General features: G+C 48.6%; 1 protein-coding gene across 3 annotated transcripts in view; it reads right to left on the reverse strand.

Annotated features, from left to right (window-relative positions):
• Positions 1-5,520: 5,520 nt before the first annotated feature.
• cntn2 (contactin 2) overlaps positions 5,521-15,564 on the reverse strand; it is a 160,898-nt gene continuing 150,854 nt past the window's right edge. For 2 of the 3 annotated variants that reach the window (XM_086011082.1, XM_086011081.1), the window contains 3 exons: positions 15,196-15,308; positions 11,968-12,133; positions 5,521-5,725 (listed from right to left, as the gene is read on the reverse strand). In XM_086011082.1, coding sequence (XP_085867208.1) covers positions 5,625-5,725; positions 11,968-12,133; positions 15,196-15,308 — 380 coding nt within the window. In that variant the 3' untranslated portion in view covers positions 5,521-5,624. The remainder of the gene's footprint in view (positions 5,726-11,967; positions 12,134-15,195; positions 15,309-15,564) is intronic. The other variant, XM_086011083.1, reaches the window with a different exon arrangement.

The following is a 15,564-nucleotide window of genomic DNA, read 5'->3' on the forward strand; positions in this document are numbered from 1 at the left end:
AGATTGAGAGAGCTGGAAAGGAATCTCATGGAGTTGGGCTGAGGAGAGATTAGTTGGGGGAGACTGAGGGAGCTGGAACGGAGTCTCACGGTGATGATGATTCTAATGAGGGCTGGCAGGGAAGGTGTGGGAGAACCTATTGGGTGTTGTCAGTATGGGGGTTAGGCTAGGGACAAAGGTGAAAGGGTTGAGGGATGTGGGACGCAGGTGGCCTCAATTTTGGAGACAATTTGAGAATAAATTTCACTCAAGTCAGTTGGTAGTCCTTGTAATACTTTATTAGGAAGAGGTTGTGGAGGCCAGGTTTTTATTTATAAATCAAATACAATATAGTACATTAGTGTGTCAGATATTCTGAGCTTATGAAGATGATTCATTCAAACTGCGACAGAAACCTCTTGTGTTTTTCGTTTGGAATTGCTGATCTCCCTGTCAGAGTTACAGATGCGGGTCCAATTGTTTTTGCACTTAATATGAAGCGTTAATTAAAGAAAGTAGCATTCATTCATCTTAATTAGTGAATTTATTTACATATTTCCACCAGTTGCCATTCCCTGACTCCCAAAGGCATCGGTACAGTAATTGCCTACATGTTTTCTTTGCCAATGAGAAAGGTAAATGTCCAAGCCTTTATCTCCTGGGACACTCGGTCGAGTGAGCCCTCAGCCCAAGATCTGATAAAATACAACCAGATACAGACGGCCATTTTGCCAGAACTGAAGTATAGGAACAGGAGGAGGCCGTTCAGCCCCGTGAGTCCGTTCTGTCATTCAATTAGATCGTAGCTGATCTGTATCCCAACTCCATTTATCTGCTTTAGCTCCATTTCCCTTAATACCCTTGCTGAACAAAAACCTATCGATCTCAGTTTTGAAACTTTTGTGTGATGGGATCTTTAACGTCTATCCAAACCACTGGCGCAAGCAGATGGGGCCTCAGTTTAATCTCTAATCTGAAGGACAGTACCTCCAACAATACAGACTCCCACTGTACTGCACTGGGCTATTAACTTAGTTTACGTGTTCAGTTTAAAGAGCAATGCTCCACTGAGACTGAACCCCAGTGATCCCTGTATTTTGCAGAAGGCTCACACAGCAACACTGTTAATGGCGTAAATCGATGTGCCAACACCCTGATGATGAGCCAAGCACCCCTTACTATTAGGTTTCCAAGGCATTGATGCTGCTCCAGAAACAATTCCATCATAGCACTTAGCTGCCAACTCCTTTTCTTGGGAAGAGAAGGCAAAAGAGGGAGACCTCGAGGAACAGCACCTCATCTTTCGATTAGGCACTTTACAGCCTTCCGGACTCATCACCGAGTTCAACAATTTCAGATCATAATCTCTGCTCCCATTTTTCCCGACGGCAGCTGTTGATGATTCTGACATTCCCATTTCCACCTCCTCTAGACCCATCTTTTGTTTCTTTACTTGCCCCATCACCATCTCCTTTCACCTCGCACCATCATCCCTTTTGTCTTTTAATCTCTCCTGCCTTCCACCCTATCACAGACCTTCCCTTTTGTTCTTTCCTCCCCTCCCCCCTTTCCCTGCCCCTGTACTTGAATAAAGAATAATGAAACCTGTTCCATCTCTAACTTTTTCCAGTTCTGACGAAGGGTCATCGACCTGAAACGTTAACTATAGTTTCTCTCTCCACGGATGCTGCCTGGCCTGCTGAGTGTTTCTGGCACTTTCTGTTTCTGTTATGAGAAGGAGGCTTGTTGAGTAAGGTTCCATGATGAGAGTGCTGGATCGCTGAATCAGTTCTATAAAGTGTATGGCTCCTTTGAACTATGGTATCCGTCAAATGGATGCGAATGGTCGACCCTGGTCATGTATATTATGTTCTTAACCTGTGTAGTTTTGAGCTTTGTTTAACGGTCTCATTAACAGGAAGGATAAATTGCTATCATCATCCAGATCTATAACTTCACTTAGTGTGGCTGACCACCCACTATAAATGGACTAACACAAGTGTGACTATCACAGGGCCATATTACTCTCAGCACATTGACGAGCATAATAATGATAGAAAATTTTCAATGCTCTTAAAAAAGGTTTCCGTTTCAGAAGAAAGTTGACAGGGTACAGATTACTACTGCCGACATCCTTAACACAAATTTCTTCCTTTGTGCTATTTCAATGGAGGTGTTAAGTGTTCGTACAATAACATCATCATTTCTGCCCTTGCGTTTTGTCAGGGAACAGAATTAATTTAAGCACAGTTGTGCCTGGCAAAAGAATATTTACTGTTAGGTCCCTCGGTGGATGCGATTGGGAAGCGGAGTCATCAGTAGTGAATTAGCCCTCAACACCAACCCATGAATATCACTGACAAACTACTTCGAACTAAAGCATAACCACTTTTCTCCTGTTTGCTCCTCATGGGAGAGGAGGGGTGGGCTTTTGGGACATGAGGAATCATCAAATTCTTTGTCCAAGTTTCTCCCCTGCTCCCCAGAGACCCTGCCTCATAGTGGAGTCCATAGGTGCTGGAAACCCTCTGGTACCCCATCTCCACGTCTGAATCAGCTTAGACAACGAGGGCTAGCAGTCTATGTAAATGTAGAGAAAGTTCAATCCTGTCCTCTTACAGTTTTTCAGCAATCAATGGCTAGTAATCCGGAATGAGATTCCTGGTGGATTTTCCCTCTCTATCTCAGGTTCGTCGATGCATATGTAGCACCTCCTACTCACCCCATATCTGTGAGTTGCTAACTGAACACAGAATTGGAGCCTTCAGGTCCAACAATACACTTGATAGTGTCTTCACCCACTAGACCATAGAGGGGAATTGGTTGAGCGTCTCGGCACTTAGCTTGTCTGATGTGACCATGAAAAACAGGCTTAATATTTTTAGCTTCCTTCTTTCCTCAACTCAGCATAGCTCAGTTTGCCATTGTTCTCTCTCCCTCAGCCCCCGCGAGCCCTTTGCCTTTGACTATAATCTTGTTAGAGTCAGAGAGCTTCAGGACTTGACAATGCCTTTGAGAGTCTCTCTACCATTGTGAGGTGTTAGCTAATATGTAGGAGGGACTCCAGTTAGGGCACAGTCAACAAGGGGCTTGCAAAATAAATGTTTGGGAGATCCTGCTCCCAGTGTGGAGCCTCACTTGACAGAAGTCTGACTTGGAGAATGAGGCACGCCGGTCATTAACTTTCCCACTGCTCCCGTTGAGTGAAATTCTGAATATATAGCTCTTCCGAGTCTCCAAATGTCTTTACAACTTCATCCAGAGTGTATGAAGAGCTGTGATGGGAATGGGAATGGTTTTCTAGGAACTCTAGGTTATCCCCCAAGGGTCTGGAAGTGGCTGTCACCGATTGCTCGTGTGAATGTTAGCCACTTGTCACAGTGAAGGGCAGTTCTCTTTTGCGTTCAGTTATCAGGAGGAACACAGCGACACTGTGAATATCACACACTGAACAGCATCAGTCACTCCTCCATTGTAATAGCCTTGCAAAACAGCCCATTCAGTGATTCTCAATGCTCTCCCCACCCCTGCCACTTGGACTCAGCCACCAGACTGTACTCTACTGGGAGTCAAACTAGCAAACCTGGCAGAGGAAGCAGGGGCCCTGAACTATGGCAGCCACAAGCCTTTCAAATATTGAACCATCAGCCCAAACACTTGATTCTATGCCTCCAAAACAAATTTAAAACATATAATAAAATAAAATAAATTAAACATATTAATCTCCTTTCCATCAGGGAAAGTGTTGAACTATGACCTCATCCTGTACAAACCAATAATCAACCCCACCTAAGTGTTTCAAACTGCTTCTATCCTCCATCCTACTCTTACTGCTGCAGGCTAAACTAACCTCTACTACATTCTTCCATTCTCACAGAACAATCACCAGCCTCTTTCATACCCTACCCTTCCCTACCCTTCCCACCCCACCGTACCCTACACTTCCTACCCCTACCGTGCCCTTCCCCTCCCTTCCCCTTCCCCATCCTTTACCCGACCCGACCCTTCCCTCCCCTACCCTACCCTTCCCTTCTCTACCCTACCCTTCCCCAATGGTGATTGACAACCAATTCCACACATGGAGCCAAATAGGCACGAACAGCCAATACACTACAAGGCTGGCCAAAAGCTAATCACTGTTTCGTTGCAGTAATGACACTATTATTTGATTTGTTACTCAATCACATCTCATCTTGAACGTCAACATCTGATTGGTTGCTATGCTGCTGCCTTCCATTTTGATTGAAGGCGGGGTTGAGGTGGATTAAGGACATCAGATGATGTCAAAATGGTGGTGTGATGTAGTGTGAGGCATACCATGTAATCTTGACCAAACAAAAGTCTCTTGGTGATATGATTGGCTAACAACATCAAATACACATTGCTGCTTTAGGTTGTAGTCGAGTGTGGGCAGATCGGAACTAGGTGATCTTGTCCCTTCATTTAGGTCACCTGCACTCAGTTACAAACTAGTACATTTTCAGTTTTTCTTTACTACTTTAGCATTCAGAATATTCCCCCAACACTGTTTATCCAAACAGAAGAAGAGTCTTTGGGGGTCAATAGATAGGATCACTGAATGACTCTGATTCTATACAGATGAGCTATGGGTGGCAGATTTATTGACATAGCCAATTCTGCAATCCCTCCATCTGGCTCCTAAAGTTCCTGAGTCAGGACCTGCTCCAACGTTCCGGCACATAGGAAGGAAGGAACATAGGAACAGGAGGTCATTCAGCCCCTCAAACCTGTTCCGCCATTCGATTAGATCATGGCTGATCTGTATCTTAACTCCGTCTACCCTCCTTGCTTCCGCAACCCTTAATACCCCACTGCCTAACAAAGGTTTGCCCACATTCAATATTGCTGACCCAGGTAGGACCTACAGACACCTTCCAGATCCGGCCTTGGCAAGGAAGTGTGGACCAAGCCACAGAAATATCCTGCATCTGCTCAAAGATCAAGCTCAATGAAACAGTTCACCCAAGCCGGCCTTCTATTGATTGCCCACCATGACAACCTATGGATGTTATCTCAATGGGTTCAGAAGGAAAACCTGTGGGGGTGGAGTAGTGGGAGTGGGGGAGGCTCAGTTTGGAAGGAAGTATCATTCGGGTAGATTCACTGGTGAAATCAATGGAAAGAGAAACCCAGGAACCTTCAAGATCCAAGAGCCAAAAAAAAGTGAGATTTGAAACTGCGTGAATGGAATACATTCCGCAGAGTAAGCTGGTACCTCACAAAATCTCCTTGGGACTCGGTAACCCTGTAACCAAGATCTCTTACTTGGATTATGTGTTGTATATACAAATGTACAGCACTGTGCATAGTAAAAAGAAAGATTGTTTCTATACAGCTCAGTCTCTGCTATATTTAACTTCCCAGGTTACTACCTTCAAACCAAATAGATTATGAAAACTTATTGTTGATGCTTTCCACACAGATTTTTTTTTTACAAAAAAAAAGTTTTTTTTTAACGTTTCTTCAGCAAGACTTTCCCCAGTCACCAAATGTATGAAATTTTCTACTTAAAATCGTAAGACAAATGTCACATTTTTTTTTAATACTATAAACAGTTTGGTGCTGGATGACCCATCCTCCGCTGGGAAATGGCGTGCAGCAAAGATGCAGGTGAGTGGTCGCAGTCAGAGCTCCAGGCAGCCGAAGGCAGTAAGTGTTAGTATGGCAGTGAAGAGGACGTTGTGGAAGACTTGCACTCCTGAGTTGTCCACCATCATGCTGGTGCCTGCAGATCAAGAACGACATTATCACTCGGATAGACTTGCTCCGGCAAGACTATGTCACACTGCATGTTAGGGTCAGAAAACCGGACTGTACATCTCAGTGTCAACTCCCGTACATGCGCAGCACAGAAAGGAAAGGCCCACAGACTTGCATTTCTCCAGTGCCTTTCACAACCACCGGACTTCTCAAAGCGCTTTACAGCCAATGAAGTACTTTTTTTGAAGTGTAGCCGCTGTTGTAATGTGGGAAACGTGGCAGCCAATTTGCGCACAGCAAGCTCCCACAAACAGCAATGTGATAATGACCAGATAATCTGTTTTTTGTTATGTTGATTGAGGGATAAATATTGGCCCAGGACACCGGGGATAACTCCCCCTGCTCTTCTTCGAAATAGTGCCGTGGAATCTTTTACTCCCACCTCAGAGAGCAGACAGGGCTTCGGTTTTACGTCTCATCTGAAAGAGGGCACCTCCGACAGTGCAGCACTCCCTCAGCACTGCACTGGAGTGTCAGCCTAGATTGCAGCGCTCAAGTCTCTGGAGTGGGACTTGAACCCACAACCTTCCAGACTAGACAGAGGTGAGGGTGCTACCCACTGAGCCACAGGTCAGATAAACATCAACCCTTCACTCACCCACAGCTTGTGGGTCTCTCATTGTTAACTTCTATGCATGGAAAGGGGAGCGCGGGAGAATTCAGTGATTCCAGGCTTTGAGTAGGGAGGTGTGCGCCAAGCGAGTGTGGGTCAGGGAATTGGTGCTACAGTGTTGTAGCCGTATCTCTGACTCACGATCCCTTGGCTCCCCACTGGGAGTGAGGGGCCGGTGAATTTAAGCTGCACATTGGGTAACGGCAAACATAGATACATAGATACATAGAAGAATAGAAGATAGGAGCAGGAGTAGGCTATTCGGCCCCTCGAGCCTGCTCCGCCATTCAATGAGACCATGGCTGATCATCCAAATTCAGTACCCGGTCCCTGCTTTCTCCCCATATCCCTTGATCCCTTTAGCCTTAAGAAATATATCTAACTCCTTATTGAATGTATTTAATGAATTGGCCTCAACTGCCTTCTGTGGTAGAGAATTCCACAGGTTCACCACTCTCTGGGTGAAGAAATTCCTCCTCATCTCAGTCCTAAATGGCTTAACCCTTATCCTTAGACTGTGACCCCTGGTTTTTCTAAACTCTAGCGAATACAAGCCTAATCGACCCAATCTCTCTTCATACGTCATTCCTGCCATCCCAGGTATCAGTCTGGTGAATCTTCGCTTCACTCTCTCCATGGCAAGAACATCCTTCCTCAGATAAGGTGGCCAAAACTGCACACAATACTCAAGGTGTGGTCTCACCAAGGCCCTGTACAACTGCAGCAAGACATCCTTGCTCCTGTACTCGAATCCTCTCGCTCTGAAGGCCAACATACCATTTGCCTTCTTAACCGCCTGCTGCACCTGCATGCTTACCTTCAGCGACTGGTGCACAAGGACACCCAGGTCTCGTTGCACTTCCCCTTTTCCCAATCTATTGCCGTTCAGATAATAATCTGTCTTCCTGCTTTTGTCACCGAAGTGGATAACCTCGCATTTATCCACATTATACTGCATTTGCCATGCATCTGCCCAATCACCCAACTTGTCCAAATCATACAGGAGTTTCTCTGCATCCTCCCCACAGCACAATGATTGATGGCTTTCCTTATGGTGCAGCGGGTAAATAGGCAGCGTAGTGTGTGTGAGCCACACAGACTAGGAAGGCCCCATATTCGCATCCCTGGTCTCTGAGGAGGGAGCCAATCTCAGATACAGTGGCAGTGGGGACACAACTCATTGTCTAATAACCCCTCAAACCCTTGTGTGGACTACTCTTAATGCACTGGGTTAGCACATGCATCAAGATCCTGTGTGCTGTATTGTGACAGTTATTAACCTGTTTATTTTAGATAGGTTATGAACATCATTACAATAACACGCAGGGACTTGAGGTGAACATTGTTAACCTGCACACTATGTTTAGTACAATTTTCAACTCCCAGGTAAAAACAGATAACTGCTTGATGTCTGGCCCTATGTGGGATGGCTAAACCTCAGTGCCAGAGCCTGAACACACACAGTTAAAGGCCGATTTTCAAGGGGTGGCGAGTACGGTGCGCGCAATCCCCGAAGCTTTCATCGGCGAACTGCCCAAACCCGGCCAGATGCATTACCTTGGTCGGCAGGCGGGAGCGGAATATTGCAGGCAGGAGGCCGCAGCTGGATCGGACCCCCGCAGCTTGGTAAATGGTAAGAGGAGGTGGGGGAATGGGGGGGGTGAGTGGGTACGGTGGGGGAAGAGGTGGACGAAGGCGATCGGGAGAGGGGGGAGTCTCGGGGTAAGGGAGGCCCCAAGGCTTCCATGTAGGGCCCCGGAGGAGCACTCCTACCGCCCCCCCGGGCCACAAGGCAACCTAAAATAAAAAACTAAAAGACTTACATCTTCTAGCCCACGATTCCCCCTTCCCGGCAGGTCTGGAGTAAGGAGGAAGCCGTCACCGCGCCCACCCCCCTACCCCCAGTCCACTCCCCAACCCACTTCCCCCCCCACCCCTCACGCTCTTCCCCCGACCCCCTAACCTCCCCCCCCCTCAGGTCTCGAACTAATATCGCAGTCGGACCCTGCTGCTGTCATCAGGACCCCGCTCTGCATATTTAAAGGAGACTCCCACTGCCTAGCCACGAGCGCTCTGCATCGGTTAACATCGGGACGCGGCGGGAAGACAGGGGTTAAAATGTTCCCCTCATTTTAAACCCCCCGCCACGCACCCCGCCCCCCCCATGCCCAGTTTCACCTGGCCGGGGAGTTAAAATTGGGGCCCAAATTGTTGATAAGAGTGAGTGGCGGCTTGTTTTTTTGCACATTTAAACTAATCCATACTGTTTCTTACAAACATCTGACATCAGCAGTTAAGCTAATAAAAAAACACGTGAGGTTGAGATGAGCCTCCCCGCTCCCCCACGTTTACAAGCAGATGAAGACGCTGTGACTGCCTCGGCAGACATTACATCTCGGCGATGCGGCATGAGGTAACGGTAATCCAATCTGTCTGAGGCCTGTTAGAGATTCCCTGCCAGGGTAATCTGACCTGCGGCTGCTCTCAGGAGAGTTCCACCAGCAAGGCAGACAGAGAGAAACAAACACGCTAATGAAGCCCAGGGGGCAGGGCAGAAGGAACCTGGCAGGTGCCCATAATCAGGCTGAAAAGTAACAAAAAAAAACACTTCCCCAGTCTCTCCCCGGAACTTCGGTGGAAATAGAGTCATGGGGGAGAAATTGAGTATAGCCCCGTTTGGGGCACCAGCCTCGCCAGGGCGCTAAAAGTAGCGCCCCGGAAACATTCGCGCCCCCGCACCGGAAATTGAGTGGTTGCACCCCAAAGGGAAGCGCGGCGCTACTGGAGGCGCCCCGCATCCCTCTTGGGGCGCTGCGAGTGAATATCGTGGCGCAACGTGCCGCGGTATTGCCTGCCTTCCTCCCCTTCTTAAAGGGGAGGGGCCTTGTGCAGCACGATCTGGGGCCCAGCTGGGCCCCCGAGGATTGGGAGTGCAGGCAAAAGAGCCCGGCACTCAAGAGAAGTGCCGGGCTCTTGGAGCGCAGCCGGCACTCCGCGGGGCTGGGGGGGGGTGGGGGGGGGGGGTGGGGGGCGGTCAGGAGGCCGGGGACGGGAGCGCAGGCAGGTGCTGGCAGGCGGCCAACAACAAAAATGGCCACCCCGCACCTTGCCTTTAATTTGCTCCTCCCCAGCCGCAGGTACGCCACTCTGACCCTGTCGGACATAGCGTCCGGCGGTTAATCAGGGGGCGATGCCAAATATCGCGGCCGGGGCGTCAGCGGGGCGCTGTGCACACCAATGACGTCATCGGCAGCGGCGCAGCACTAACGGTTAGTGCCACCACTAACGTTCCGCGGAATTTAGCGGGAGGCGTGGGCAGTGCCGCGCCCGGGCGCGAGTTGGCTTGCGACCCATTTAGCGCCCTCTTAAAGCGCTAACGGGTGGCGCAGCCAACTGAATTTCTCCCCCATAGAGTCATACAGCACAGAAAGAGGCCCTTCGGCCCATTATGTCCGCGCCGGCCATCAAGCCCTGTCTATTCTAATCCCATTTTCCAGCACTTGGTCCGTAGCCTTGTATGCTATGGCGTTTCAAGTGCTCATCTAAATGCTTCTGGAATGTTGTGAGGGTTCCTGCCTCTACCACCCTTTCAGGCAGTGAGTTCCAGATTCCAACCACCCTCTGGGTGAAAAAGTTTTTCCTCAAATCCCCTCTAAACCTCCTGCCTCTTACCTTGAAACTATGCCCCCTGGTTATTGACCCCTGTACTAAAGGGAAAAGTTCCTTTCTATCTACCCTATCTAGGCCCCTCATAATTTTGTAAATGTTGGAGGAACCCCCGATACTCCCAGTGTAGTGCTGAAGGAGTGCTGCGCTGTCGGAGGGGCAGTGCTGAGGGAGTGCTGCACTGTCGGAGGTGCCGTCTTTTCGGATCAGACGTTAAACCGAGGCCCCGTCTGCCCTCTCAGGTGAACGTAAAAGACCCCATGGCCACTATTTCGAAGAGGAGCGGGGGAGTTCTCCCCAGTGTCCTGGAGCCACTATTTATCCTTCAACCAACATCACTAAAAAACAGATTATCTGGTCATTATCACATTGCTGTTTGTGGGAGCTTGCTGTTCGCAAATTGGCTGCCGCGCTTCCTACATTACAACAGTGACTGCACTTCAAAAGAGTGCTTCATTGGCTTTGGGACATCTTGAGTGTGTGGAAGGCGTAATATAAAGGCAAGTCTTTCCTTCTCCGGAGAGTCTGCCCGTTTCCCACCAAAGTTCCGGGAAAGCCCCCGTGGAATTTCCGTGGCCAAAGTGTCTTAATGAGCGTTTAATCCCCGCTCCTCGATTTGACTCATTATCTATCTTACTCTTTTCAGTCCTGCCGGACAATCCGGCGCCTTGGGCCTTGGTCCTTCACTGTAACTTCTCAATGAAAGGCAGGACCGCCACATTTCCGAGGGGGCCAGCTGTACTGACCGGTGGAAATCCGGTGGAGCTGGCTGCAAGTCCGCTGAGGTTAAACCGACCCAGAGAACCCGTCCTGAATTGCAGGGACAGATTGATTCGGGAGGTCGGGTCAGGCTGCCCGTGCCTGCGAGGGTGCATCAGCCGTGCCTCGGCGGTCCGACAGCAAGGGGCCCTTTCCTTCAATTTCACATCGACAGGGTGCGGGAGCTTTTAACAAAGCAGAGTTGATGAAAGCTAAACCTGCCACTACACGGACTCCTGTTAATCTTTCAACGTGTGTAGACCTCTTCCTTACCCCCCTCGATTGTCTCTTTATTTCTGTTTTACTTCCCCTCCCCCCACCAGCCACCCCCAACCGTTGCAAATGTTCTTCTTGCAGATGAGGGATGTCAGTGTTTGGAGAATGGAACATTGACCCAAGAGATGCACTATGAGCAGCAAGCACTCTCAGATTGGGTATAAGGAGTTAGGTGCAAGTTCCAAACCAAGTATGCTTCAATTGCTCTGAAGTGCAGCATGGGTTAGCCACACAGGAATGGTTCCGCTATACACAGAGAGTGTGTTTCCACTTGTGGGGAAGAGCAAAACTAGAGGCCATCAATATAAGATAGTCACCGAGAAATCCAATAGGGAATTCAGAAGAAACTTCTTTACCCAGAGAGTGGTGAGAATGTGGAACTCGCTACCACAGGGAGTGGTTGAAGCGAATAGTATAGATGGATTTAAGGGGAGGCTGGACAAGCATATGAGGGAGAAGGGAATAGAGGGTTATGCTGATAGTTAGATGAGGAAAGACGGGAGGAGGCTCGAGTGGAGCATAAACGCCGGCATGGACTGGTTGGGCCGAATGGCCTGTTTCTGTGCCGTATATCCTATGTGATCCTATGTACTTTGCCCCAACATTGTATCTTAGTTCCAAACCTCGGAAGAATCTCCATACTGGACGGGTGTGAGATCTCAGGACGATTACCAATTTAGTACCAATTAGTAGAGACCGAATTGAGTGTGCTCACACCCATTTCACTTTAGGATCGCAAGCGGTAGCAGAGAGGGGAGAGCTTCACTCCTTGGAGATGGGCTGGATTCAAAGCCCAGTACTGAGCGCAAACAACGCTATTCCCACTGGCTCTGTCACCAGTCTCCTCGTCTTTTGGTTCTAGTCTCTGCTCAAAGCTGCGACTGGGTTCTGACCTGAGCTTTTCGAGATTCTGATTTTCGCGGCTGCTCCGTCTCCTCCTTCTCCCGACGTGCGGATCACCACCAGGTAGCTCATGTCATCGGGCAACGGGAGCTGCACGGAGTTTTTGCTGGTTTCTATTATTTTGATGGCTGACTGATCCTCAGGCTTGTACAACACCTAAAACAATGAGCGGCTTCTATTAGTACAGCTGTTGGGACAGAGTATGCAGAAAGACTTGCATTTATCACACATCTCTGTAGCGCATCTCTCAGCCGTGCCAGCCGTGGCTCAGTGGGCAGCGCTCTCGCCTCTGAGGTAGAAGGTTGTGGGTTCAAAGTCCCACTCCAGAGACTTGAGCACAAAACTCTAAGCTGACACTCCCAGTGGAATGCTGCACTGTTGGAGGTACCGTCTTTCGGGTGAGATATTAAACCGAGGCCCCGTCTGCCCTCTCAGCTGGACGTAAAAAGATCCCACGGCCACTATTTTGAAGATGAGCAGGGGAGTTCTCCCCGGTGTCCTGGCCAATATTTATCCCCCAATCAACATCACCAAAACAGATTATCTGGTCGTTATCACATTACTGCTTGTGGGAGCTTGCTGTGTGCAAATTAGCTGCCATGTTTCCTCCCTCAGGTAAGGAGGCCAAAACTGTGCACAGTACTCCAGGTGTGGTCTCATCAATGACCTGTACAATTGGTAGTAAGACTTCCTTACTCTTGTACTCCAAACCCCTTGCAATAAAGGCCAACATGCCATTTGCCTTCCTAACTGCTTGCTGTACCTTGAAGTACTTTTGAAGTGTAGTCACTGCTGTAAAGTGGGGAAACTTGGCAGCCAATTTGCGCACAGCAAGCTCCCACAAACAACAATGTGATAATGACCAGATAATCGGTTTTAATGATGCTGATTAAGGGATTAATATTGGCCGAGACACCGGGGAGAACTCCCCTGCTCTTAAAATAGCGCCATGGGATCTTTTACCTCCACCCAAGAGGGTAGACAGCGCCTCGCTTTAGCGTCTCATTTGAAAGACTGCACCTCCCTCAGTACTGCTCCATAGTGTCAGCCTGGATCGTGTGCTCAAGTCTCTGGGGTGGGACTTGAACTCATTGAACCTTCTTGACTCAGAGGCAAGAGTGCTACCAACTGAGCCACTGGCTGACACCTTTACTAGATCAACCCAAAGTCAATATGGTGCGCAACACTGCTTATAGGCTTGTCCTGTGACCCCACCCACCCCCCCCTCCACCCGCCAACCTGCTGCATTAATCTCGGGCCAGTCTGACAGAGGAACACAATGCATTCTGACGAGGTGTCGTGCACTATGAGCCTTGCCAGAACCTCCATTGCATTCCCACACAATAAATTCTTGACCTCAGGTGCATTGTTACAGGATGGGGCTGATCATAATGAGTAGGACCGTAGGCTCGACACTGCCTGTACTTATCGTGCAGAGTCCCTGGAGTAAAACCGACAGAAAACAATATCAAATTCATTGACGAATTTCACAGTGCTTTCCTGGCGTCATGGATTCTTGGGAATGCACAGTCTCGAAGAATAAGGAAGGGAAGGAAAATAATTGGGAGAGTTATCCCTGCTGAACATTGCCAGAGGCCTGGGAGTGATTTATTTGCAAGCCTCCTCCCCGAGAATGGCACAAGGCGATGGTGAAATCTAGAAGGGGCAGTAGTAAATTAAATAATCCCAGGTCAGCGCAGGAGCTGAGTTTTATAGTGGAGTTACAGTGTTGACACTGAATAGTCAGAGCAAACATCTCCTAATTGCAGGGAATATCCAGCATGGATTCTTGTCAATTATCATTGGCTCCCTATCCCTCAAGACCGCAGGTTTAAAATTCTCCTTCTTCTATTTCAATCCCTTCATGGCCTCACTTCTCTTTTCCTGCCAGCTGTGGCACTCTCGCCTCAGTCAAAAGGTTGTGGGTTCAAGTCCCGCTCTAGAGACTTGAGCACAAAAATCTAGGCTGACACTCCCAGTGCAGTGCTGAGGGAGTGCTGCACTGTCTGAGGTGCTGTCTTTCAGATGAGACAGTAAACCGAGGCCCCGTCTACTCTCAGGTAGACATAAAAGATCCCATGGCACTATTTCGAAGAAGAGCAGGGGAGTTATCCCTGGTGTCCTGGCGAATATTTATCCTTCAATCAATATAACAAAAACACTTTAACTGGTCTTTATCACATTGCTGTTTGTGGGAGCTTGCTGTGTGCAAATTGGCTGCCGCGTTTCCCACATTACAACAGTGACTACACTTCAAAAGTACTTTGTTGGCTGTAAAGCGCTTTGAGACATCCGGTGGTCGTGAAAGGTGCTATAGAAATGCAAGTCTTTCTTTCCCTCTGTAACTTACCCCGGCCCGACACCCACTCCAAAACTCTCTGTTCCTCTGATTCCAGCCTCCTGTGCAACTTCCTCAACTCCCTCCAGCCCACCACTGGGGGCCGTGCCACCAGCTGCCGAGGCCCCATGATCTGGAATTCCCTTCCCAAACCATTCCCCCTCTCCACCTCCCTCTCCTCCTTTAAGTCGTTCCTTAAAACCCAGTCCTTCGGCCAAGCTTCTGGTCACTCCTCCTAATATTGTCTTCTGAGGGGAGACTTAATTGTGGTGTATAAAATTCTGAGGGGCCTAGATAGACTGGATAGGAAGGACCTATTTCACTTAGCAGGGAGGTCAATAACCAGGGGGCATAGATTTAAAGTAATTGGTAGAAGGATTAGAGGGGAGTTGAGGAGAAATTTTTCACCCAGAGGGTGGTGGGGGTCTGGAACTCACTGCCTGAAAGGGTGGGAGAGGCAGAATCCCTCATCACAATTAAAAAGTACTTGGATATGCGCTTGAAGTGCCGTAACCTACAGGGCTACGGACCAAGAGCTGGAAAGTGGGATTAGGCTGGATAGCTCTTTCGGCCGGCACAGACACGATGGGTCGAATGGCCTCCTTCTGTGTCATAAATTTCTCTGATTCTCTGATTCTTTGGCTTGGCATTTGATTTTTTTTTCCCCTTCTGGTACTGTGAGGCACCTTGGGATGTTCTCCTGCATTAAATGCGCTACATAAATGCAAGTTGTTGTTTACTTTCCTTAGTGACATGCAGGATAGGACCCTGCCTACTGTCCATCTCAAGTAAAAAGCAATCAGTCCTGTTCTGCTGCTGTATATCGGACTGCATTAGGGATGGATCCTGAATATTAGAGGTGGAACTTCCCAGACTCTACCTTGTATCCGTTTACAGCAGATTCATTCTCAAAGGCCTTGACGTGATCCCACTTGATTCTGACCCAGGAGCCGAATGACTTCCAAGAGATTTTACTTGGTGGCCGGTTAGGTGCTGAAAACACAAGAGAGAGTGGCAAATGAAACCCATGACTTCAAGGTAAAGCCGAACCAGGTCTACACAAACAGTGGAAGGCATGCAGTAGGATCAGCCTTGGGAATCCCAGAATCAATCAAACTAACTGTGGAAAAAAAATAATTGGCGTCATCTACTATTAATATCTTAGTAAATAAGCAAAGAACAGGTGAGTTGAGTACTCAAATCCTCCGAGTCCCTGGTTGAGTATGCACCCTCAGGCTATTTGTGTGCA

Source organism: Somniosus microcephalus, chromosome 18 (genome assembly GCF_052327205.1).
Source record: "Somniosus microcephalus isolate GS21.2 chromosome 18, FLI_Smic_1.0, whole genome shotgun sequence".
Taxonomy (NCBI): Eukaryota; Metazoa; Chordata; class Chondrichthyes; order Squaliformes; family Somniosidae; genus Somniosus; species Somniosus microcephalus.